This window comes from Clinocottus analis, unplaced genomic scaffold, assembly GCF_023055335.1.
Source record: "Clinocottus analis isolate CAN_PGR_092001 unplaced genomic scaffold, fCliAna1.0.p SCAF_20, whole genome shotgun sequence".
Lineage (NCBI taxonomy): Eukaryota > Metazoa > Chordata > Actinopteri > Perciformes > Cottidae > Clinocottus > Clinocottus analis.
The window spans coordinates 2,633,434-2,657,960 of NW_027175932.1; the positions used below are offsets into that span (position 1 = coordinate 2,633,434).

The 24,527-nt window shown below is 45.7% G+C and overlaps 2 protein-coding genes across 4 annotated transcripts in view; both read right to left on the bottom strand.

Moving 5' to 3' along the window:
• Nucleotides 1–1,406: 1,406 nt before the first annotated feature.
• LOC137791251 (zinc finger protein 11-like) lies at nucleotides 1,407–7,303 on the bottom strand. 2 transcript variants are annotated; one of them, XM_068585982.1, is made up of 7 exons: nucleotides 6,956–7,303; nucleotides 5,583–5,782; nucleotides 5,222–5,323; nucleotides 5,035–5,130; nucleotides 4,795–4,905; nucleotides 4,345–4,468; nucleotides 1,407–4,241 (listed from the first exon to the last, which is right to left on the bottom strand). In XM_068585982.1, the coding sequence occupies exons 1-7, from the start codon at nucleotides 6,981–6,983 to the stop codon at nucleotides 1,633–1,635; spliced, it is 3,270 nt and encodes a 1,089-aa protein (XP_068442083.1). In that variant the 5' UTR covers nucleotides 6,984–7,303; the 3' UTR covers nucleotides 1,407–1,632. The 2 variants fall into 2 exon arrangements, with proteins under 2 accessions (XP_068442083.1, XP_068442084.1); XM_068585983.1 differs by lacking the exon at nucleotides 6,956–7,303 and adding an exon at nucleotides 6,092–6,191.
• A 4,028-nt stretch (nucleotides 7,304–11,331) lies between these two features.
• The window catches only part of LOC137791248 (ankyrin repeat and BTB/POZ domain-containing protein 3-A), a 122,105-nt gene continuing 108,909 nt past the window's right edge, over nucleotides 11,332–24,527 (bottom strand). The window contains exons 6-17 of one of the 2 annotated variants that reach the window (XM_068585974.1): nucleotides 24,187–24,276; nucleotides 22,174–22,275; nucleotides 21,379–21,472; nucleotides 19,328–19,463; nucleotides 17,376–17,608; nucleotides 15,558–15,736; nucleotides 15,337–15,442; nucleotides 14,075–14,177; nucleotides 13,910–13,991; nucleotides 13,735–13,803; nucleotides 12,951–13,064; nucleotides 11,332–12,249 (exon numbers count right to left, since the gene is read on the bottom strand). In XM_068585974.1, the coding sequence (XP_068442075.1) occupies nucleotides 12,019–12,249; nucleotides 12,951–13,064; nucleotides 13,735–13,803; nucleotides 13,910–13,991; nucleotides 14,075–14,177; nucleotides 15,337–15,442; nucleotides 15,558–15,736; nucleotides 17,376–17,608; nucleotides 19,328–19,463; nucleotides 21,379–21,472; nucleotides 22,174–22,275; nucleotides 24,187–24,276 (1,539 nt within the window). In that variant the 3' untranslated portion in view covers nucleotides 11,332–12,018. The remainder of the gene's footprint in view (nucleotides 12,250–12,950; nucleotides 13,065–13,734; nucleotides 13,804–13,909; nucleotides 13,992–14,074; nucleotides 14,178–15,336; nucleotides 15,443–15,557; nucleotides 15,737–17,375; nucleotides 17,609–19,327; nucleotides 19,464–21,378; nucleotides 21,473–22,173; nucleotides 22,276–24,186; nucleotides 24,277–24,527) is intronic. The other variant, XM_068585975.1, reaches the window with a different exon arrangement.

The following is a 24,527-nucleotide window of genomic DNA, read 5'->3' on the forward strand; positions in this document are numbered from 1 at the left end:
GGGTTAAAAAGTGATCTGCTCCCAACACTCCAGAGAGGCTCTGACTCAGTCGGCCTTTGATTCTTTCCTCTTTTTTTCCTCCTCCGAGGGATGGGGAGCGGCGTGCTCTGGGATCGGGGCCCCGTGACGCCGCCGCCGCCGCCGCCGCCGCCGCTCCTCTTCTTCTATGAACCGTCGCTCCAGGCCAACAAAGTCAGGTGACACGGCCGGCGAGGATCAATATTGACTCGCGAGCGGCTGCAGCTGCTGTAAACAAACACGCTTTCTTTCACAAAGCAAACAGATGTCTTTGTTTTTGGAGACGTGGACGGAAGGTAAACTTATTCATGTGCGAGGTGAAGCTCGGTGGAGGCGAGGGGCCTCCAACACGAGCGGCGGCAGCAGGGGGCCACACTTCTGACAGCTCATCGGTCCCCATGTGAAGCTCATCATCACTGCTGTACTGCCATCTAGTGGTGAAGCGAGAACACTGACTGGAGACGGAGGTGTGACGTTGGAGAGCTTCCTCTCAGAAACATGATGGAAGTGCAGTTTCACATCAGAGGATGTGTAGACATGTGGGAAGGTATTTATGTGGGTATGTATGAGGATGGTTGTGTGTAAGCGTTTCTCGGTGTAGATGTTCATGTATGTAAAGGTTAGCGTTTATGCTATATTGCTACTAATACTTCAGTTTTGATTATTTACTATTTATTATGTTTATTTAAATGTGAAAGATTGTTCTGTTGTGTTGAAAATGCGCCAAAAAAAGTAAAAAAAAGAAAGAAAGGCTGCTGTTTAGGAGGAAAAGGTCGCCTCTGGTGTCAGGTAAAGGTGATTCTGTGACATCACAACTGGGTTTATGGGAGCCAATCAAATCAGAGCGTGAAAAACGTACCTGGAGCCGCCTGGAAACTCGACCTCGGCGACTTCTCCTCGGCGCCGCCATCAGAAGCGTCGTTTCCTCCGGCGCTGAAGAAACTAAAGAGGGACCTCTGATCACGCTCCTCATCGCCCACAATGCATTGCAGTAGGCGTCCACAGGAAGGAGAGAGACAAGTTGACCAACACCAGTTATGATGCTCTTGAAATATGAATACATTAAAATATGTTTTTTTAATTTACCTTAATCTAAAGTACATAATTTTAATCACTGACTTGTTTTGGATTGTTTGGAAATAACAAAATTAATATTGAAGAATCTTAAAAATGACAATAAGTAGTCTCAAATGTTTCCTGGAGCCCTGGGTGACATCTTTAAATGACTATCCAACAGTCCAAAACCTTGAAATAAACAATTTACTTTAATATTTTAAAAGATGGAGCGAGCTCATCTTAACATTAAACAAATAACTGGTCAATTAATAGTTAATTGATTCATTGATAAACCTCTTCAGCACTATTTGATGAATGAAAATGAGCGAGAATACATTCGAGGTACATTTATTTCAAAAAGCCGCATCAGCAGAAATCATTCATTGGCTTTCAGAAAAAAACAGCGAAATGCTCGAGAGACCAGCCGGAAGCAACGAGGAGGGACAAGAACAACCACACGTTGGTCCAAATAAAATAACTAATAAAACATTTGGTGACGATGAACCAGCTCAGAACACACACACACACACACACACGCACCGACAAAAACAAGGGTCTCTATTGAAACTCTATTCTCACTTCGCCGGTGAACGACGGCTCTACTTTCACGTCGTGACACAGCGAGTGTTCCCACAGGGACTTCTTGTGCAGGAAGGCCACGCCGCACTCCTCGCACACGTAGCTCTTGGGCTTGCCGGCGTGAGTCCGCCGGTGCTTCTTCATGTGGTACGACAGGCGGAAGCCTTTGTCGCACACGTCGCACTTGAAGGGCTTCTCCCCCGTGTGGATGCGCATGTGCGACTTCAGGTAGCCCGACTGGATGAAGGCCTTGCCGCACTCCTCGCACTTGTACGGCCGCTCGCCGGTGTGGTAGCGGTTGTGCAGCCGCAGCTCGTTGGCGGTCAGGAAGGTCTTGCCGCACACCGTGCACTGGTGCGGCCGCTCGCCCGTGTGGATGAGCTCGTGGCGCTTCAGCGACGTCTCCTTCATGAACTGCTTGCCGCAGCTGCCGCACGGGTAGCGCACGCCGATGTGCACCTGCTCCACGTGGTTGGTGAGCTGCAGCTTGGTGCGGTAGGCCGCGGCGCACTGTGCGCACGCCCACGGCCGCTCCGACGAGTGCGTGCCCATGTGCACCGTCAGCTCCGACGCCGAGCGGTAGCACTTGCCGCACTGCCAGCACAGGAAGGGCTTCTCGCCCGTGTGCTTCCTCTGGTGCACCGTCAGGCAGTTGGAGGAGCGGAACTTCTCGGGGCACATGCTGCAGACGTACGGGAACTCGCCCTTGTGGATCCTCTGGTGGATGGCGAGGTAGGACAGCTGCATGAAGGTCTTGTCGCACTGGCCGCACGGGTACGGCCCCGTGAACTCGTGCTGCTTCTCGTAGTGCTCGCGCAGGCGCCGCAGCAGCGTGAACGCCTTGTCGCACATGGTGCACGGCATGGGCCGGTGCATGAGCTTGTGCCGCTCGAACGCCGGCTCGTTGGCGAGGATCTTGCCGCACTCCTTGCAGTAGAGGGCGTCGTGGATCCGCCGGTGCACCTTGAGCATCGTCACGCTCTTGAACTCCTTCCCGCAGTCGCCGCACCTCATGACCTCGCTGGCGTCCACTTTGCAGACGCTCTCCTGGTGCTCCCTCAGCGCCGACGGGTACTCGAAGTGCTTGCCGCAGTTGGAGCACCACACGGGGATCTTCAGGGGCTGCGGGTCGCCGCCGCCGCCGGCCGCGGCGTCGCCGTGGCTGGGCCCCGCCCCCCGCTGCTCCTTCTTCCACGAGAACCGGGTGATTTTCTTGTGGCAGATGGCGTAGATCTGGTGCCTCTTCAGCCCGTGCATGTGCTTGAAGCGCTTCTTGCAGTGGACGCAGTGGAACGGCCGGTCCTCCGTGTGACACTGCACGTGCCGGTTCAGCGTTTTGATGCTGTCGAACGCCCGAGAGCAGACGGGGCAAACTTTGGGCGCTTTCCTCTTGACCCTCTGCGCGGGCGCAGCCGGGGAATCCCCGGAGGCGTCCGCGGGCGTGCCCGTTTTGTCGGCGTTGCCCGTGTCGGCCTCCGCCAGAATCTGCTCCACCGTCTTGCTCTGTTCCTCTCGGACGCCCTCGTGGCCGTGGATGATCTGGTGCTTCTTCAGCGTGTCCCTGTACTTGAAGCCCTTCTCGCAGGCGACGCATATGAACGGGCGCTCCTCCGTGTGCGAGCGCAGGTGCTTGGCGATGTCCGCGGTGCAGGGGAGGATCCGGCTGCAGATGGGGCAGACTTTGCCCTCCGTCGACCCCTCGGGCGGCGGCGCTGGCGGCGGCGGCCGCGGACTGGAGCGCTGCGCGTCTCTCTTCTTCGGCCTCTTCAGCTCTCGGCTCTTGCAAATCTCCTGCTGGTGTCTCTTCAGAACGTACGGATTCTTGAATTTCTTCTCGCAGAAGCAGCAGTTGTACGGCCGGTCCTCCGAGTGGGACCTCATGTGGCGCTCCATGTCCACCCGCCGGCCGAAATACTTCCCGCACAGGCCGCAGTTTTTGTTTTCCGGCGTCTCGGAAGTGGCGCTGTCCCCCGCCGCCGCCGCCGCCTCCTCCTCCTTGGCGCCGTGGTCGTACTCGTCCTTCTCGTGGACGCGCATGCTGTGCCGGTTCATGTCGTAGTGGTCCCTGAAGCGCTTGTCGCAGTTGGCGCACTTGTACTTGAATTCCCGGTTGGAAGAGTGCGTTTCCTGGTGCCGCCTCATGGCGGCGGCCCGCAGGAAGATCTTACTGCACACGGGGCACGTCTTGTCGCTGGAGTATTTCTTCCTCTGCCTCTTCGCTGACGCGGCGTCCTTTTCTTTCAAAGCGTTTCTCTTTAGCTGGAGCTTTTTGCTCTGCTTCAGGGGCTGAAAAGCCGCCGGCTTCAGGGCGTCGCCGATCTCCTCGTTCATTTCATTCTCGTCTTCTTCTTCTTCGTCGTCGTCGTCGTCGTCGGGCTCACCCAAACCCGGCGGCTGTTCGATGTGGATGTAGTCCAGCAGGGTCACGGTCTCGCCCTCCACCTGGACAGTCATGCAATCTTCCATCTGCTCCGACGGAGGCTGCAGCTGAATCTGGTTCGGGTCGATCACGACCTTCTCTAGCTGAGGGAGGGACAGAGAAGAGAGGATGCAGTTCCCAAAGGAGGAAGGAATGGCCTGAGTTTCATCTGTGGGGGGAAATAAAAACGCCAGGGTGAGACTCTGAGGCTAAAAAAAAAACACTAAAAGACAGAGAGGAATGAAATCTTTACTGATACACATGTGGCTCACCGGATAAATCCAGATGTCCCAGTGTCGTGTGGTACAGCAGCACAGTCTTCAGGTGCTGTGGGTCGGGAACGGAGTGAACGCACTCCTCCAGGGCGGACGGGACCGCACTGAGCATGGATGCCGTCTAGAGAAGAAACACGAGATCACAGCAAGAAAGAGTAAATAAAAAAGGACAAACACTCAGCGTCCAGTTTAATTAATGAGGATGTTTTGAGTTCAGGGCTCAGAAATGCCATTCATTAAATGGATGGATAGTAGAGAACCATGTTGATAAGAGACTCTGAAGTTAATATTAATGGATTTGGGAGATAAAAACAGGAAGTATAAGAGTCTAAGATACACTATGTGCTACAACTTGAGCCCTAAAATCTATGTTGTGTTTCAGGCAAGTTCTGGAGTTATAAGGATTACATTTTTCTATGATTTCTGAGCAGATTTATGTTCCCCTACCTGCTGAATGTCGGGTACAGGAAGAAGCTTCTCGAGTCTGGAGAGGAAATCCAGCATCAGCACCTGCAGCGCGCTGTCGTATTCAGGCCCAAAATCCGTGGGGAAAACATCCTGGAGGAAATAATCGCAGTTTAATGCTCAAGTACGGCAGTTTATATACAATCTGCTGCGGCCTGGGACTGAAGAAATCCATCTTATAAAAGACTTAACGTGCAAATGCCAAGACCCAAAATCACAAACCTGGAAAAACTTGTCCTTCTCGTCGTCGTCTTTCAACAGCAACTCAATTTGATCCACGAAGTTCGATTCCGGGATCTCGACGTCTGCGAAACACGGCTGGGACCGAAGATGCGGTTTTAAAAAACGGGGAACCCGTTATACAGTTTGGTGGAAAAAGACATTGCAACACATTTAAGAGGAGGCTAACCTGCGCCGCCCAGGTGGAAACCAAGGCCTTGATCCGCTCCAGGTGCATCTCAATGGCTTCCGTGTCTCTGACCCGCTCGGCCCGACACAGCTCCAGGACGACCTGCAACGAAAAGATTGGAAAATGTTACGCACCGACACCAACAGCAGACTCTCACGATCCAGCTCTGGAAAACTGACATCTTTAATAACTCCTGCAGGGAGACATATGGCGCCGCTGACATTTTCTGCTCGAACGCACAGCGATACATCATCTTTACACTTAGCCAAAACATCTGCACAGCAGACAAACTGCTGTTTACTTTAACAACCCGTCAGATGTCTTTCGCTAAACAATCAGCGACAACATCCTGCGGTCTCACCCGCGCCCGGAGTCCCAGGAGGAGCTGAGCCTTCTGGTCCGCGTTCAGAAGCTCGGGTACCATTTCTGAAACCGTGCAGACGAACTCCTCCACCGTCCCGTAGTCCTGCACGCTGCCCCGCTGGACCACCTGCCACATGGCCGCCGACACCAGGCGCAGAGGAGGGATGAAGAGGCGAAGAGACGGCAGCAGGAGGGAGTCTAGGAAACGCGTCAGGGATTTTTTTAAATTATCATGCTGGTTGAACATAACAAACCATATAAATATGCCAACTTAGAATTGGGATATCGTAAAAAGTATTTTTCCCCATTTGCATACATCATATCGATGAAGATACTCGTCATCCTCAGCCCTAGTTAAAGTGTCCACCAAGCACAGCACCCACAGCTAAATTATGAATGGCAGCTTAATTATACTTTGCTTACAACCACAAATACCAACTAGTGGTGACATTACTATGCTAGCAACTACATCAGAGATGTTTATTTTGCCAACTACGTTGCACATACAATGAATTTGACGGGGTGAAGATGCATAACCATAAACATAGAAAAAACAATTAAAAAAAAAAAGATGTATCAGTACTTTAAAACAAGTATATATTACAAAATAAACGTGGCAAAAAGTGTATTTTATTAGAGAAACGATGGGGTCCTTTTTAATTATTATGTGGTAATTCAAATAAACACATGTATCTTGTTATGTTCACCATTTAATGTCATTATAAGCAATAATAATGACTTTTAAAAAAACTACATTACAGTGGACTTCTGGGCTAGCCTTGGTTGCCTTCACGGACTGGCAACTGTGTCGTAAATATGACCGACGGAGCATGACCACTACAACAAAGTCATAAACATGGCTGAGGAAGTCATGACTAACTGTGCTGTATAAGTTACTGAAAGCATCCAGGTGGTGGACCATCAAATAAAAGTGACATTACTTTTCTTTTTAACGGTTTATATCCAAAAACTGGCTCGACTTTCAGACGTTTAACTGTCTCGCATGAGTGCTTTTAGCCGCTAGTTATCCGTGTAGTTTTAGTGGAAGCCCCCGAAGGCAGCATCTATCTATGCTAGTTTACAGATGCTAACTACGCTAATCCAACAGTAAGTTAGTTAGTTGCCACGACCTGCTAAGTTAAAGCATGTCCCCTCGTGATAAAACATCGGCGTGTGTTATCTAACCAGCTGCCGTGAAGCACCCTGCGGGCAACTATCCGCTCGCGAGTGGCGCTTGATGTCAACCGCGGCACAAAAGCCACCGCCATCTCAGAGCGGGGTACGCCATGTTCAAAATCGGACGCACACAATCCCAAAGTGCGGCCGATAACTCGCGGTGGGGCGCGTTCGTTTACGTCACCTTCGGCTTACCGTTGTCGGCGCGGTACGGGCTCTCCATTTTTTTTACGTCGGCAAAGGTCCAATAAGGTGAGCAAATTAACGCGGGGGATGTTGCGAGTCGACGTCCGCAGAACCCTGCGGTGCAAGTTGGTGGAGAAGAACAAGAAGAAGAAGGGCGGCTCGATGTTTTGCTTGGAGTGCGCAGGCGTAGTCACTAACACACGTCCCACTGGTTTCACTCAGCAGCAGCGGTTTATTCTGATTTATTATCTGCTGACATACGAGCCGCTAATACGTTCATTATGTCAACTTTAGTCGCGAAAGCGACACCGTTGACTAATTTGAGCAACTTTGTGGTTGCCTGCGAAGGAAACGCGGTTATATTCTTCTTCGTCGGTGGGATTATCGGGCCTACACGGAGGTGCGTTGGTCGTTACAGCCCCCTGGCGGCCATTTGTGGAAGTGAGCCCACACATTTATTTAGCATCTTCTGTTACAGAAACACAACAAAGTCTTCATGTTTCAGAGCAGATCGATAAGGAATTTCACTCTTTGATCAGCGTGACAAATTATTATAGACTCAGTAGAAGTATGAACTACAGTTCTGATAAAAAATAAAGTTCTGGCAATGACGATTTCATACTTCAAAAAGGAAAAATTAACCCAATGGAAACGGTGATTATTGTCGGCCACAAATAGAGTAGGTGAAGATATTATCTACAAGGGTTACAGCCTACCATTCTTTGCAATAAAAAGTATTTTAAAACAGCAGATATTCAGAATTGTGGAGCTGGAAAATTTTTGTTGAACTAACTACTTTGATTAGTTGACAATCATTCATGCAGGGAAAATGCCTTAACCATGGCATGTACTCATCAGGAAAGGGAAGACTAGATCTACTTAAGCGACACAGTGTGTGGAGTTAAATGATAATCTCATGTTGTTCACCTCCACAGGTTCCTTCTTCACCCCCTCAGTCCAATCACCTGCAACGCAACAGCAAAACACGGAAACAATGCAACAGCACCCCCTTCAGGCGAGGAGGTGAACAGCATCCTATGATGCTCCAAGTCATAACACCTGTTATAACCACCGTTTACTCAAAAATTAAGACATATTAATTAATTGTGTTGTAAAGAAAATCACCAGATAATATGACATGACCTAGAGTATCATCCATATAAATAACTTATTGAATTTACGTGTCTATAATTCCTTCGACGATGCAATGAATTCCCAGAAAAGACGAATCGCAGCCTCTCAATTTTTTTTTTATGACCGTGTACTTCTTCCTCCGCGATGGCGGCAGACAGTCCACTGGCTCTGAGGAGAGCTGTCGCGACTTTTAGTGCCGTAAGTAATTTAGAAAGTAAAAAAATCGATAAAACACCGGCTGCTGGGCCGCGGCCAGATGTGTCACATCTTCATCTGCAGTGTCCTTGTACAAGAGTAAAGTTATACATCCCTGATGTGTTTGCTTCCATCTGTTATCATACATGCTGTGTTTTACATTCTCCTTAATCTTGCTCTGCATGTTTAATTCAGTTTATTCAGCAACACACACACACACACAAAAGACCTTTATACTCTTTTAAACTCTGGTCGTTTATTAGCTGTCCACAAAAGCATGTCAACAGAAACTGTAGAACGAGTGTAACATTCCTCTGTGTTGTTAGACTCCACCACATCCCTGCTTCTCACACCATGTATAATTTATATTTCATATATATATATATATTTTGTACAATATACATGTTCTCATCGAAGGGAAAATAATAGCAAAAAGTCCCTCCCCGTCCTGTAGATGTTGAAATCTAGAGAATATCCCATGCACGATTCCACTACTGCGTCTCGGAGAAATGTTTATTACCAGGAACACAAACACGCTGGGACAGATTAAGAGGAGAGTTGTGTGTTTCTCGACAAAGCCGGTGTGTACAAAGCACATTCTCAACGACATTAAACAAGAAGAGCCATGCGAACCCACTTTTACTCTGCGGCCTCGACCCGGTCGGAGGATCCGAAGCTCGTCTTCGGCTAAATTACATCATATTAAGACTAGTAAAAAGAAACAGAGATTTTGGCTTTTTCTCTTATTCTAAAGTCCTACTCAGCTGCTGTTTGACCACAATACGACTGAAGCTCTCTGTTGGACTAATGTGTGTGTGTGTGTGTGTGTGTGTGTGTGTGTGTGTGTGTGTGTGTGTGTGTGTGTAACACTGGCACCAGAAGTGCTTGACATCATTATGAACCTTTTCCTCCCTCTTGTGGAGACAAAATGTTTTTTGCATCTCTAAGTTACATTTCACCTTCAAATAGCCGGTTTCATGAGTCAATAAAAAGCTCAGTGTGATTCTTTTCAACCAGAGTTCATCTAAATAAACGATCAGCTTTGTTAAAGCCAGCAGAAAACATCCGGCTTATAAGTTAGACGTGTTCTTTTTAAAAAATGAGTGAAACACGTTTAAATAAAATACATGTGATGGCACGAAAATAGACAGAAAGATGAGTATTTTCATGCTTTTTCCCCTCATTTGTCATCGTTGTGTGTCTTTTGTTTCACATTTAAACTGTCGCTCCGTGTCCTGTGGCATGTTATGAATTGTTATACAGTCTCGTGGAAATATTGCTTGATTTCAAAACCTTAAAGCATCTTTTTTTCATATAATCTTTTCCCCCTTTTGTAAAACAAAAGAGCCGTGGAATGTAAAATAAAATATATATGCATGTAGGTAAGAAAATAAAGTCGTAGGATAATATCTATATTTCATTTTCTGTAGCTATTTACAGAACTTAAAACCAACTTTATGTTTCTGGTAGAATGTTTTTATGGAGCAAAACAAAAGTCATTTTGAGTGTGCTACAATATTTTAAAGAAATATCTGAAGGTGCAGTCGGACTCGTGTAGAAACGACACCACAAAGAGACGTTTGCATCGGACACAGAGGGAAGCATTTGGTTTTTGGCTTGTTGCTGGACTGCGATATTGCACATTTCCTAAATATTAAACCTTTGTTGCATCGTTACATTCATGAAATGTACTGTGGGACTCCAGGATTTCCTCCCGCGTCGAGCCGCTCTGACGGCGGCTCAACGTCTGGCCGTCTGGTTCAGGTGCGAGAGGCACACCTGAGGGGGCGGAGCCTCGACGATGACGCAATCAGGCGGAGAATCAGATTATTAGAGACGCAACCGTCAGGATTCACAACACATCTTTGTACTAAAGCGACACTAAAAGGCTGAAGGGACCAATAAAAAAACAAATCTCAAAAAGTCCTGGAACCAATTTCACATCCATAATCGATATAAACACCAGAATGTGACCAACAATACTCATTAAAATATACCGAATACAAATGAACCCTGATTGCGAAACATGGACCGGTCAGATCCACCATCGCGTATTTTAACATATATATTGTTTTATTTATTGTTTTAGTCCATTATTAGTGTGGTAAGTGTCACAGATGTTGGAGATTTGGTCTCGATAAAGCATAAAAATGTGACTTTGCAAAGTGTGAAGTGGCTTTTTCATCATCCTGTATTCACATTTTCAAATATTTCCAGATAATATAACTATATATACATATACATAACTACTAATTTATACCGTGGCCTACGTTTTAACTATTTAAACTTGTGCACAGACTGCTCAGAAGACGCTGTGTTGCGTCGTTTTTCTGTTTTCTTGCGTTAATCGACCAACATTTGCTCCTCAAAATACTTTAAAGAAAGTTTTTCCAATGCGCTGCACACAACATCGTTGCGTCTCTACTAAGCTGACAGCATTTTGAGAATGAAATTGTAAATTTCCACCTTAAAAAGCCTTTAAAAATGCATCCGCTCGTCACGTGGAACGCATGGGACACGGCTGGAGGCAGCGACTCGCTGCCCTGAAGACCTGCAGAGAGCAAGGACTGAAAACAAAACCCGGATCCAGAACATGCAACGTTTGCGTTAAAACAGACACAAAACAGCAGGGAACAAACTGTCCAGAGGGGGGGAACATTCAATTCAATGAAGCTGAAGCATCAGCCAAGCCAGTGGAGGAGAATACTGTACATCAGTTTACAAAAAACAAAAAGAAAGAAGGACTTTAGGGACCTTTTAGTATTTACACTCCAGAAGTCTTGAAAGATAAATCGTGACCCAGCTGCAGATCCCGCTCAGTCAGTGTTGCAGTGGTTAGAAAGTCAATAAGCAGCGTTTTTCCTTTCCTTTCCTTCCTTTCCTTCCTTCCTTCCCTCACAAGAGAGTGGTCCGTGAAGGCAGCTCAGTCGAAGAGGTGTCATGCAAAAAAAAAAAACAACCCAAAAACATCTGCAGTGTTCGTGGAGTCGGCATAGATTTCACTGAGTGCGCCGCCGGCGGTCGGTGGAAGTGCCTGTGATCGGTTTTGGCCTCTTTCACACACACACACACACACACACACACACACACACACACACACACACACACACACACACACACACAGTAGATATAACACAGTGAAACGCATCCGACAGAGAATCCACGGGCGGGGGCCGAAGCGTCGATCAGTCCAACCTAAAAAAGTCCGTCCGCTGGCGTTGCTACTAGTCACTTGTTTTTGTTGTTGTGTTTGTTGTGTCGTAAAGTACGGTTACATGTGACCAACTCTACACACCGCCATGGCGTCCGCTTCCGTAAAAGTCTGTAAACCTAAGAAGTCTCACGTCAGAAGATGGTGAGGAAGCTGCTTTTATTGAGTCCTACTCTACCTGCTTGAAGCCCCCCCGAAAAAAAAATGCACAGAATGTATTTCATGCATGTGTCCTCTATGAAATACAAGACGTTTTATAACCACGGCGAGGTCTCAGTGATGCTGCTGAGTTGTTTTTAGGGGTGTGAAGTGGTCAGTGGGAGCCATTAGGAAAGTTCTCTCTCTCTGGTTTTGTCACACATACCAACGTCGACCCCCAGGGGGCAGAGTTAAAGGGAATCCCTGACGTAGAAACATCCGACAGCCCCTCTTCGGGTGGATGGGTGGGGGTAAAGATGGGGGTGGGGGTGGGGGTGGGGTGTGTTACATGGACGCTGTGTGCCTGGATCGGAGGGGGGCCCCTCGGGGGCCGTCACACCACCGAGCCCTTGGAGGTGGAGAGGTGGATGGAGTGGATGCGCGTGGCCAGAGTCTTCTCCAGGTCCAGCAGGATGTCGGAGCAGATGCCGGGGCTGGAGGCGGGGCTCTCCGCGGGCGGCGGCTCGTACAGCAGCTGCTTGAAGCCCTCCAGCTCGATCAGCAGCACCATGTTCTTCAGGAAGTAGCCCTCGATGAACGCCGTCAGCTCCGCCGCCCCGAGGAACTGCAGCGAGGGAGAAGAAGACGACGGAGAGGCGTGAGGCGTTCATGCAGCAACGTGCTGCTTTCAGCTTTAGTGTGCAAAGAATATGGGAACCGGCTTCTAGTTAGGAATTGATTAAATTGATTTAATGCACTTTTTCCTGTGCGAAGGCAATGAAAACTGATTTTCCAATTCAATATATTTCGTGTTACTTGCTTGGGAACTGGCTCTCCATCAGCTGGAATCTAGGAAAACACGTTATTGGCTTTTTCCCTTGACTGTATTTCCTTTTTGCCAAGTTCCCTCTGGAAGTATAAGACTTCCAAAACCTTCCGAATCTTATGCATAATCGTCTGTCATCTTCGCCAGCGAGTTGCAAACTTTCTCAGTCTGCTGCTCGCGTGGGTTTACAGAGCTTTGTTGCTGAAAACGACAACAACATTGCTGAGAGTGTAGTGAAACCAAAAACAATTTTTTAAAGACGCTCCGGGTGATTGCTTCTATGTCATTTTTGAAATATGTTTTTAATATTTCTCTTGTTTATTTATATAGAAGAGAGCAAAATGGCCGAAAAAGATGATTCTGATTCTGAGGAGCGATATCTTTCACATGCAAGATGATACTCCATGCACTGTGAGTAAGAAAATGTGCAGCTTTCATAGCTTCCAATGATTTATGTGACAGGTTTTAATATGAGAGTGCAGGTTTGCTCTGCGCCTCACCTTGGCGTGCTTGTAAAGGTCCACGCAGGTTTCCGTGGTGATGTTCTTGGAGCAGATGATCTCACAGTGTCTCTGAAGGGGCTCCAGTTGGAAGAACTTGGCTGCAGACAGGAGCTGCAGAGGGAACAGCACAAACACACACAGAGAATGAATAATATGGAAGCCCATTTTTGACACACACACAAAAAAAAGTTTAGGTCCAAAAAAAGAAGAAAAAAAATTTGGACCAAAAAAAAAAAGATTAGGACCATAAAAAGAAGAAAAATAATTAGGACAAAAAAAAAAAAATTCCGACCAAAAAAAAAAATTTTTTTTTTTTCGTTGCTTTTTTTCAAGTCAACAAAAAAAAGACAAAAAAAAGTTTAGGACCAAAAAAAAAAAGATTAGGACCAAAAAAAAAAGATTAGGACCATAAAAAGAAGAAAAATAATTAGGACAAAAAAAAAAAAATTCCGACCAAAAAAAAAAATTTTTTTTTTTTCGTTGCTTTTTTTCAAGTCAACAAAAAAAAAGACAAAAAAAAGTTGACAAAAAAAAGACAAAAAAAAGTTTAGGACCAAAAAAAAAAGATTAGGACCATAAAAAGAAGAAAAATAATTAGGACAAAAAAAAAAAAATTCCGACCAAAAAAAAAAAATTTTTTTTTTTTCGTTGCTTTTTTTCAAGTCAACAAAAAAAAGACAAAAAAAAAAAATCGATTAATTCTTTTTGGTCCTAATTTTTTTTTTTTGTGGCGGAAATGGGCTTCCATAGAAATAAAGACTTTTGGTCGCGCCTCTCTTACCTCCATGACCTCGGTGTTGCGTATGTGCAGAGACTCGGTGCCGCCGCAGTACAGATACTGCATGACCAGCTGAAACACAGCAGCAGCAGCGATGCCATTGGTTATTCTCCATGAGCATGCAACGCAGTGACTGTGCATGGAGGGGGGGGGGGGTGGATGACAATGACATTCTTACGTGGAATATATTGTACTTGACGTGGCTGATCTCGATGCAGGTGTTTTCTGCCGCCGGCCGGTTCTGGAGGAGTGACTTGAACCTGGAGGACAGGACGGACATCGTGGCGTTTTATCACAGTTGTGTGAGAAGGAAACAAAAGACTTTGAACAGATAGTTGCTTACCTCGCTGAAGCTGTGAACAGCAACACTTTATGTGCATAAAACGGCTTCCCCTCCACCAGGAAAGTGACGTCAGACATGTCCTTGTTGTTCAGGAAGTGGGGGTCTGAAGGAGAGAAGAAGATCAGACGTCTTCAGACGCAGAAACAACAAAAGATGAAGCTCACGTGGTCGAGTTATCAAAGTACAACGAGCCTCCTTTGAGCTGTTTCTGATGAGTGAGCGTCTCTAAGCGCTCGTGTGGCCGTGTCGTCGGTCCGGCACCAGGTGGCGCTGCAGCACAGGCGCCGAGCGCTCGAAGCGCACGAGACGTGAGCGACATGAGAATGTGGAAACGTCTGTGACCTTCCCAACTTTAAAAGGAGCTTTGAATACCAGATCGGTCTGATGCCTCACTTCATTACTGACACGCTTCTGAAGCACGTGAGGAATAATGTTCAAAGATGTGAGATTATGAATATGGAACGTCTCCCAAAAACATCTCATATCCAGCAGCACTGCCTGCAACATATTTGGGACTTTTGACGGAAAGATTTAAGACATTTAAACACCGTCAAGAATGTGTTTAAATGTTTAAACAAAACAACATTTTATTGAGACGATGAACATAAACTACGGAAGGAAAATAAACCCCAAGATAAGCTAAAAATGAAAATCTACTTTATTATTCATCACTTATATATATGTATTACTTCTCATCATGTACATGTACAGTTCTGTTTACATTGAGTTCATTCATTTGCTGAATATTTCTATTTATTTATTTCCTTTCTGCACTATTTAATATCTTGGATTCTCATTTTTTTTGTACTTTTCGTGCTTTAAAAAAAAGAGACATATTAAACGTTGGAGGAAGCCTGAGATCCAACGACTTTTCTGTAATTATTATGCAAATGATAATAAATACCTTGAAACTAAACAGAATTAATAACTCTATATATATGCATATATATATATATATATATATATATATATATATATATATATATATATATTTTCCTTTTTGCCATTACAATCTTAAAGTGAACTCAAAGTCGTCCTTAAAGAAACTTCCAAAACTGAAAATCTTGTCTCGTCTTCAGCACAATTTGATGAACAAGTCATCTCTGACCTCCACCGGGCTGCAGACATCTTCCCTTTAAAAACAAGACTCCGGCGTCTCTTGTCTTGCCGCTTCAGCTCAAACCCGGCTGTCACTCAGCCTCGACTTAATGCACAAAGTACAGGGAAGTGCGGCGTCCCTATTTTTAACCCGACTCCCTTACCTAAGCGCGAGGTCTGCTTCTTCTTGAGCTCCGTCAGCTTCGGGATGGGGAAGGGCCCGTAGCACTGGGTGAAGATGACTGACAGCTGCTGGCTTATCACCTCGTTCTGCAAAAAACAGACACCAGTGAGGACAGGAAGTCTTTCTGGGCCCGGCTACAAGAAAACACGCACATGTAAATGTATGGTAATAGAGTGTGTGGAGCTGTGTGTGAACCGTGACCTTGCTGGAGCGGAGGATCTGGAACATGAGCGGCAGGCCGTGCGTGATGAGCTCCTCGGTGTACTCCTCCTCCTGGATGCAGCTGAAGTCTTTGAGCAGGCCCTGGATCAGCGGCCGGCGGTGCTGCACAAAGCAGGTGCGCAGGGACTCCAGCCAGGTGTGCAGCGTCCAGGGAACGCCTGGGAATGACAGCGCGGCCAACAGTGAATACACACAACGCCGAGGTCGGAGGTTCAATAGGGGAAGTGGGTGGGGGGGGGGGGGGGCGACAGGGCCGACCATGTTTCCATCACTTTGCGTGGAGTTGAAGGGGCGAGCGCATGAGTGTTTGGATTAGTGGGAAGAGTCAGAGGCTCCGGCGGGAATACCAAGACAGCACTTGAATACAATTAAAAAAAAATCATAATGGCTGTAATGTTCTGCAACATGTATGATGAGAGAAACATAAATAATGACATGATGTGAGAGAGAGCGTTAATGCATGTTTTCTAAGAGATTTAGAGGTTTTATCAAGCAAAATTTTCTGATTCCAGCTTCTCAATTTAAAGTATTTGCTGTTTTTAACGTTTCAAAACAGCTTAAATGTGATTTTTGTGATTTTTTTGGTCCTTGGTCGGTCAACACGAGCTATTTAAAGATGTCCCCTCGGGCTCTGGGAGCTTGTGATGGGCATTTTTCACTATTCTTTTTGATTGAAAAGCTCTTTCTTGACCTTGGAAACCGGAGTTCACGAAACAATCTCATCACAAAAACCATTTAGAGGCTACAGCCCGAAGACGGTTAGCACGAGGCTGGAAGCAGGGAACCAGCACTGGAACCATCCGACTTCAGTGCAGACGCTGACAGATGCACACAGACAAGCGGACACACACACACTTCCAAAATTCGTATGCAGACATTCATATATTCATATTCACACACCAGCAAGAAGAGGAGTTGTTTGTTTGTTGTATTTGGCGAATAAAAATGTCAAAGAAGAAAACGGTGTGTGACAGCTTGAGTGTTAAAGTGCTCGAGATTTGTCTTCTAAAGATTTACAACTGATTTCTATGAACTGTCAACTGTTCATTTATTATTACTGGGATCGAAAACTAAAAATCCCCCCTTTTGAATATCGGTCATCAAAAAGTTTCTCAGTGGCATTGTTTTGTCTAAAGGTAACGACATAAGCTCACCTCAAGTTAACTTGTTTAATCTGTTTAAAAATCTAAAAAACAAACAGAAGTTGTGTTTATCAGGCGCTCATAAAGAGATATATCATGTGAATTCATGAGCTTTAGTACATTTGGGTACAACTTGGTTGGCTGTTGCCTCTGTTTCTGTTTTTTTTAGCCATGCTAAGCTAAGCTAATCGGCTGCCGTTTGATATTAAACGTAAGCATGGGTAGTGGTATCAATCTTCTTAACCCTCATCAAGAAAGCAAATAGTTCTCTACCTGAAATGTAACATCTATAATTTCAATCATGTGATCCAACCAAAAGGTCCAGACTCAGCGACTAAACTACTAAAAGCTGCTAAATGGCACTTGTGGTGAGATTGTTTTGTCAGCTGAAATTTAATGAGTCAATTAATCCTCATAAAAAATCCTGATCAACAGCGGCGTTAGTCCAAATAAAACTAGCGTGAGACCTATTATCGCCCGGGATATTTTGGTTAAAAAGTCCTCCTTCCTGCGATGAGTGGCGGTGATTGCTGAGAGTGTGTACAGGACAGCACAGGACAGGACAGGCACACAGCATGAGCACATCTCCAGGACAGCTGGAAGCACCAGAGAGCGATGCACGCGTGCCAGTGAAGCATGTATTAGTAAATCTGACCTAAGCTGCGGATGTCTATGGTGATGTCCACATGGCCGTGCTCTGCGCTATGGTACATGGCCTCTCTCAGGGCCCTCAGTTTGGCCTTTCCTGTTCGCAGCGTCCCTCCGCCGTTGGCCTGCGGCGCCAACCTCTTCTCCCCGGGATCCGTGCTCTCGGCCAGGATTTCCTCCAGGGACAGCACGTCCCCTTTCTCCTGCTCCGACTGCGACAGGAGCTTCCGAAACACGTTCCTGCAGGGGAAGAGGGAATAAAAACCCCAGACAGAGATGAAAGGGAAGCGCCGTGATAAGACGCAGTGACAGATTGTTTTATGGTCGGGGCAAGTTGCAGGGGAGGGGATGAGAAAAATGCGAAAAACACCGAGCACAGCCGGAGGTCACAGACTGGAAAATGCTTCTAATTTAAGCACACGGAACGGTGTTAAATCCACATTAAGGCCACCCAGCTCTCGAGCTCTGATGGCACTCAAAATATCCTTGTGTACTTAATTAAGCGCAATAATTCCGTAGAGTCAAAATATACGAAGCTGAATTGTAAAAAAACTGTTTCAGCAACAGGATGCTGCCGAATGTAACGTATACAGCGAGATCACAGCCTGCCGATGCATCACTGCTACCATCTGCTTTAGTGAGGAGGGGCTCGCTAAGAGGCCAAGTCCTGCACGACGTCATATCCTGTTTGGGAGATCGTTTGATCGCGGATGACAAGTCGGTGGGAGGTTCACGGCCGTCACTTTGAAGCTGTTGGGAGGATGTTGTTTGATCTCCTACAGCAGCCACCCCTCTTTTTATGATTTGCAAATTGGCTTTCGTCCCGTTCAGCTACAAAATCATTAGTGAGGACCAACGTGGACGTCGGGAGACTCGCAGTCACATTTCAGCTCGTCACAAAGGTGCGTAGATCGGTCGAGTTCATATGCACCACATTCTGCAAGATATTTCTGTCAGGACTTGTTGTACTCGGGGTATTGTCACGCTGAAAAGGCAAAGGGCTTCCCCAAAACTGTGGGGGAAGTGCAGCAGTGTCTAAAATAACAGTGCGTACTTTCGCTTTAAAGGTGCCAGATCCGAAATTGGGAGCATTTTTGATGTTGGCTCATAGATAACAGTGCTAACAGCGCTAACAGTGCTACTACTACTGCGAAAGAGCTGATACATGTTACAGTGTTTAACATAAAATAAATACACATAGATCATATAACATAGATAAACATAGATCATAAAACATAGATAAACAGATAATAGCGGCTTGCTGCTATTATGTATGTTTATCTAAGAACCCAATGAAAAGCAGATCCTGGACATTCCGGAACCCGTAACTTGGACATTTGCTGAACGCAGACATTCCGGAACCCGTAACTTGGACATTTGCTGAACGCAGACATTCCGGAACACGTAACTTGGACATTCCGGAACCCGGATATCCCGGGAGCCTTTGTATAAAACATGTGCAAACTCTGTCTCATTTCCAATTCTTCTTTTTCTTCTTGCCTTATATACAAAATTTACGTCATGTGAGGCCTTTTTTTTTTATCTCCCAACCAATCCTAATGCAGCTTAGACCAGCTCACGACTCGCTGCCGCATTATCCTCGTTCCATAATTGATTGTCTTAATAATGCTGCATTGTGTTGTTGGCTTCCCACTCCACTTCTTGACAGCTCTCTCTGCTCTGAATGTTAACGGGCCTTTATCTTACTCGGCTGCGGGGAAATGATGTCAAACTGGAGCCGTAAGTGGCGCTGAATGGACTGCAGCAGCTTATCGCGGCCCCGCTGTCTGACAGGAGAGAGATCTGCTTCTCATATGCTGCAGGAGTCCGTGAGAGCCAGATAGACCAGGGCCAAGTGTGTAAATGGATCAATACTGTGGTAATGGAAATATCTCTTCTGACTGGCACCTGTGTGTGTCCCTGTGTGTGTGTCCCTGTGTGTGTGATTGCCTGTATTACCTGTGGCCGTGTGCTGCTGCCAGGCTGAATGAGTTCATGTCTCCCAGGGGTGCAGAGGATATGCCGTTTCGACACATGGTCCCGATCATGGGGTCGGCCCCTCTCTCCAGAAGCAAACTCACCAGCTCAAAGTTACCTAAGCAGGGTGACACATGAACAAAAGTGTGAGTGCACTAAACCACAGCTTACACATTTATGTTGAGCAGTGGTGGACTTAATCTACATTTATTCAAGTATTATATTTTTAGGGCAATTTTGAGGCACTACTTTTTCTCTAAGCTACTACGTTGGAGTCGGAGCTGAAGGAGTTTCTCGTGAATCTGCATGATTTTGTCTCACTTAACATGAAATCCTCCCCGGTGGAACCGCTGACATTAAGAATAACGACACAGAAAAAGCCAATCTGCTCGCTGATGGTCTTGTTTACTTGTGAAGGTCATATAGAGGATATTACATTGAGACAGTTTCATCACCATATAAAGGTTCTTCCTCGTAACTTTAAATCGTTCCATGTAGTGTTAGTTTATACTTCTACTCAACCGCATTTCAGAGTGTGATATTATATATAAAAAAACAAATGATACTTGTCCCATATAGCCAACATGATAACAAGTGACTACTTCATGTGCCCTATGAGGTTGCGTATTGATCTGTTTGTGTTGTAACGTTTGGATTCAACCAGAAAATAACCACAAAAACATAGTTCCTCATACCTTATTGCATAATTAAATGCCACTTATATCACTTTGTAGTTTTGCTTTCTTGAAAAAAATGTCCTTTTCTTGATCCTTGTTGTTCTGAGCTGTATTCATGGTTAAATGCACTAATTGTGAGTCGCTTTGGATAAAAGCATCAGCTAAATAAAGTCTAATGTAATATTAATATAGCACTGTGAAAGGAGCCATTTAATTCTTTTAAGAGCATTTTGCTTCAGTAACAGTTTTAATTTCAGGGATTTTACATAATGATAATAATGAAGTATTTCTACAGTGTGGTATCTTGTATATAAGTAAAGGATCTGAACAGCAGCAGGATGTGAAGTGAACAACAACTAAATATAAAGCACTCGGTCGCTGCCAGTTAAACCAGCACAGCGGTGATATCTGCTCTGCTGGGAGCAAAACTACTCTAAAGTAATCCCTCGTGCACTCAGCTGAGCGTTAAGAACTACTTTAAAAGTAATTTAAACACTTCAAATCAGCTGATACTCAGAGCCTCGTCGAGCTTTTATATCCCTGTGAAGTTAATGTAACAGTTCAGTAAAACAGGCGGGAGCCTCAACCGGCATACAATTACCCTTCATTGATATTCATTAGCAAAGTTTGCTCTGGGATTGTCGTATTTATTTAATCTACATTATTTATTATGGATGTTAATGGTGTTCATTATCCGAGGCGGCGTGTTAAATCACTCGCTGCCTACGTCTTCCTTGAGGTCTCTCTCTCTGTGACGTGAAGATTCACTGCTGGATGTCACCTTTGACTGAACTTTAATTAAACTTTTTGAACATAACGTTCATCAGAGTTAATTAAAAAGGCTGCAGTGTGGATATTTCTACTGTTAATAATAAGACAATCATTGGCTAAATACGTGATGAAAGGAACAGTTGATACCGCTCTCTTGTCTGTGGGTTTGATATGTGCCTGGAACTAGCAAGCCAGTTAGCTTAGCTTCGCATAACAACTGGAAATAGGCTCATTAATTATAAAAGGCTGCAGGCTAGATATTTCTACTGTTAATGATAAGACAATCATTGGCTAAATACGTGATGAAAGGAACAGTTGATACCGCTCTCATGTCTGTGAGTGTGATGTGTGCCTAGGACAAGCAGCCGCTTAGCTTAGCATAACGACTGGAAACGGGCTCATTAAGTCAAAATCTCAGCGAGTAATTTAATTAATTAATTAGATGACTAAAGCTGGAGCTTAAAATCCTGCATGTCGTGACCAATAACCCTTTTATACGGTGAATCAAGAATAAATACGGGTAATATTTGGGTCACATATGAACGCCTGGACTCCACATATTTGCAGCCGCTGGCGTGTGATTACCTGCAGCGGAGGCCAGCTGCAGCGGGGTCTCCGTGTAGTTCTCCGCCCCATCCTGCAGGGCGCCCTCCACGTTGGCTCTGTTATCCAGCAACAACTGTGGCGGGGATGGAGGGACGGAGGGAGGTGGGGAAGGCAGGGACGAAGGGAGGGAGGGAGGAAACAGGCGAGGGGAGACGGGTGCGTTACATTCAAGCTTGGAAACAAGGGAAAGCCTCAACTATTGGATCCCCCTTGCTTTAGCGTCCTCGCTCTGTACAGTAAACGCACTCTCACACTTCCTCATTAGCTTCTTGCTGTTGTTGACGACTTGCCTGAGATGTGAGAGGGTTTATTTTTCTACCCGTCCCACAAAAAAAAAAAACACACCTCTTATTGCGGTAGTGCAGATGAATAATACAAATAAATCCTGAGGGCGACGCTGTTCATCAGGCTTTCAGCCGGCGTCAGCTCGCACAATAACTACCGCCACAGAATTCATTATATATATTAGATCATGAACAAAACACTATTTGGCATCCCTGAAGCTGTGTATCAGGCTGGCTGAGCTCTGCTCGGTGTAGTTAAGCCTCCAGAGGTTTCTCTCTGCTGCTGTCGGACAAATCCTTAAGTTGTGGAGGAAACCGGGAGGCTACACAACTCAACTACACATCTCTTGACAGCATATTCAAATATTTGCCTGGACCAAGCCCTCGCATAATAATCGACACATGGCATAGTTATCATCATCACATCCTCATGTTGTGTGCAAAGGTCAGGGCCACAGGTTGAATGGTTACAGGTCATAAACGTCACTACCTGCACGACAGGCACGTGTCCGTGTAACACGGCGAAAGTGAGTGGCGTCCCATGGCGCGTTTCAGGGTAAACTGAGGGGTGCTTGTTTACTGTGCTTGGCACCTGGGAAGTCATAGGTGAGGTTCATGGGGAGAGAGATATACAGCCATTAACATTCACAGCTCAGGGGCGGGAGGAGAGGGGGATGTTGGGAGGGGAGGGGGAGAAAGAAAGAGAGAGGGGGGAGCGAGAAGCAGTATGCAGGAGGAGAAGTGTAAGCAAAGGAGGGCGGGATGGCAGAAGGAGATTTTCCTCTTTGAGTCTCACAGAAAATCCCGAGCAGCTTGACTTCTATATCCCGGCCTTCAGAGCACTTTACTCTCTGACCGGGCGCCGTCAGCCTCGCCGCTGACGGCGTTTCTCATTTCAGAGTCGAAACCGGGGAGAAAACACACAACGTTGGCAGAGGACCACAAAACACATCCGGTCACGACTCGTGTGAACAAAAGCGGCTTCGGGGGGAGGTTGAAATGAAAAAACCCGCCGTACGCTGGCGTCGCTCTGTGATCGACTGAAGTGGGCTCTTCGCCGCCGAGTGAGTTACAGAAATGACTTCTAAAGCGGCGCCCCGGAGGAGGGAGAGCGGTTCACGAGACGGACGTTTAAGCGTAATGACACGTTTCAATTGAGCGCTGGCGCTTAACTCCAGCGGGACCTGTTGGTGTTTTTTCTGCGCTCACAGCGATGAATTATTAACGAGGTCGTGATATAGATCCTGCACTATGTGAAAGTGGCACGATGAGTCTGGAGAAGTGTCACAAAGAAATAAAAATAAGTTGTGTTATGCAATGAAGACGTTTCCTTTTAGCCATGCAGATGTTTTTATGTGTTTTTGAGTCACATTCTCTCAGAGAAACAGTCCCCATGAAACCTGGTGACATCAGCGAGTAGGGACTGTTGATTGGATAACTGTGATTGGTTGTGTTCAGAGGAGGGATCAAGCTCAACAGAGGTCATGTATACAGAATACACAACATATTACAGCGAAACCGTGGCACATAAAAGGATCTGCATGACCAGCCTCCTTTAGGAAAAAGAGGTTCTCTTTGTAATTTGAGTGAACTGATTTAAAACATGAATGCATCCCAGTGGACCGCTTGATGATTTACACACTGACACTACACCAGTGGAGAAGTCACAACAGCCAACAATGGGGTCACGATGGAGGAGGAGAGGCTACTTGTGAATATTCTTATTGATAACACACACACAAAGGACACACAAAGGACACAGCGGAGACAAAATGAGGATTCACAATAACAAAGTGTCACTGTTTCTAGTTTAACACACGTGCAATGAAGTGCAAGCTTCATGTACAGTCTGGTCACACACTTGTGCAGCAGTGATGCATTGTGGATGAAGATCGCTAGATTATTATTTATATATATATATATATATATATATATATATATATATGGGTGGGCTAAAAAATCGATACAGCATAGTATCGCGATATTTTGCGTGCCGATATTGTATCGAAACACGGAAGCCGAGTATCGATACTTTTATTTAATCAATTCTAAACTTATTGGTCCTCGACTAATAAAATCAAGTTATTTTTTGTTGACAAAGTTTTTTCTTTGACAATTTGCGGTTGAAAAAAATTTAATAAATTGCATTATATCGCAATACTTTTGGTGATTCTAATACATACATATATATATATATATATATATATATATATATATAAATATATATATATATATATATATATATATACATATATATATATATATATACATATATATATATATATAAAAGTGATGTTGCCAGGTGAACAACGAGCATGCCGACAGCGGGTGAGTAGATGGGAGACAGAGAGGGGGGGAAGGGTCAGAAGGGGGAGGAGCAACACAAAGTGGGTTCATCGATTTCACACAACAGATGTGAATGAACATTTTGGACACAAAAAAAACCACACAAACAACAGAAATGTGGATTTAATGCGACACTCGCGATCCCGTGAACACCGACCTCGCTGTTGATGTCGGCCCCGGCGTCCAGCAGCATCTGGACCATGGCCTCGTCGCCGCGCACGCAGGCGTACATGAGAGGGGTCATGCCCTGTGGGAGGGAGAGGACGAGGTTACTGGCGTCCTGATCGCACGCTGAATCACTTTCTCATTTCCAAAATGGGGGAAGCAACTTTACTCAGCAGCTCGTTGGATTTTAACAGCTGAGGAGCGCCACGAAACTGTGACTACGAATGCCTGTACTTGTACTTTGCCTGCATACTGTATGAGCATTTGGTGCTACAAAACTTTAAACTACTCCACTTGATGTACTTTAAAAAGAAAGTGCATGAGAAAGGATCG

What these genes read in the sequence shown, in the direction of transcription:
- LOC137791251 (XM_068585982.1), bottom strand. Translation starts at nt 6,983, where the DNA reads ATGGAGAGCCCGTACCGCGCCGACAACG. An exon ending in TCCTGGGACTCCGGGCGCGG is followed by an intron (nt 5,324 to 5,582) that starts GTGAGACCGCAG and finishes TTTTCGTTGCAG; the next exon opens with GTCGTCCTGGAGCTGTGTCG. An exon ending in GGGACATCTGGATTTATCCG is followed by an intron (nt 4,242 to 4,344) that starts GTGAGCCACATG and finishes TTCCCCCCACAG; the next exon opens with ATGAAACTCAGGCCATTCCT.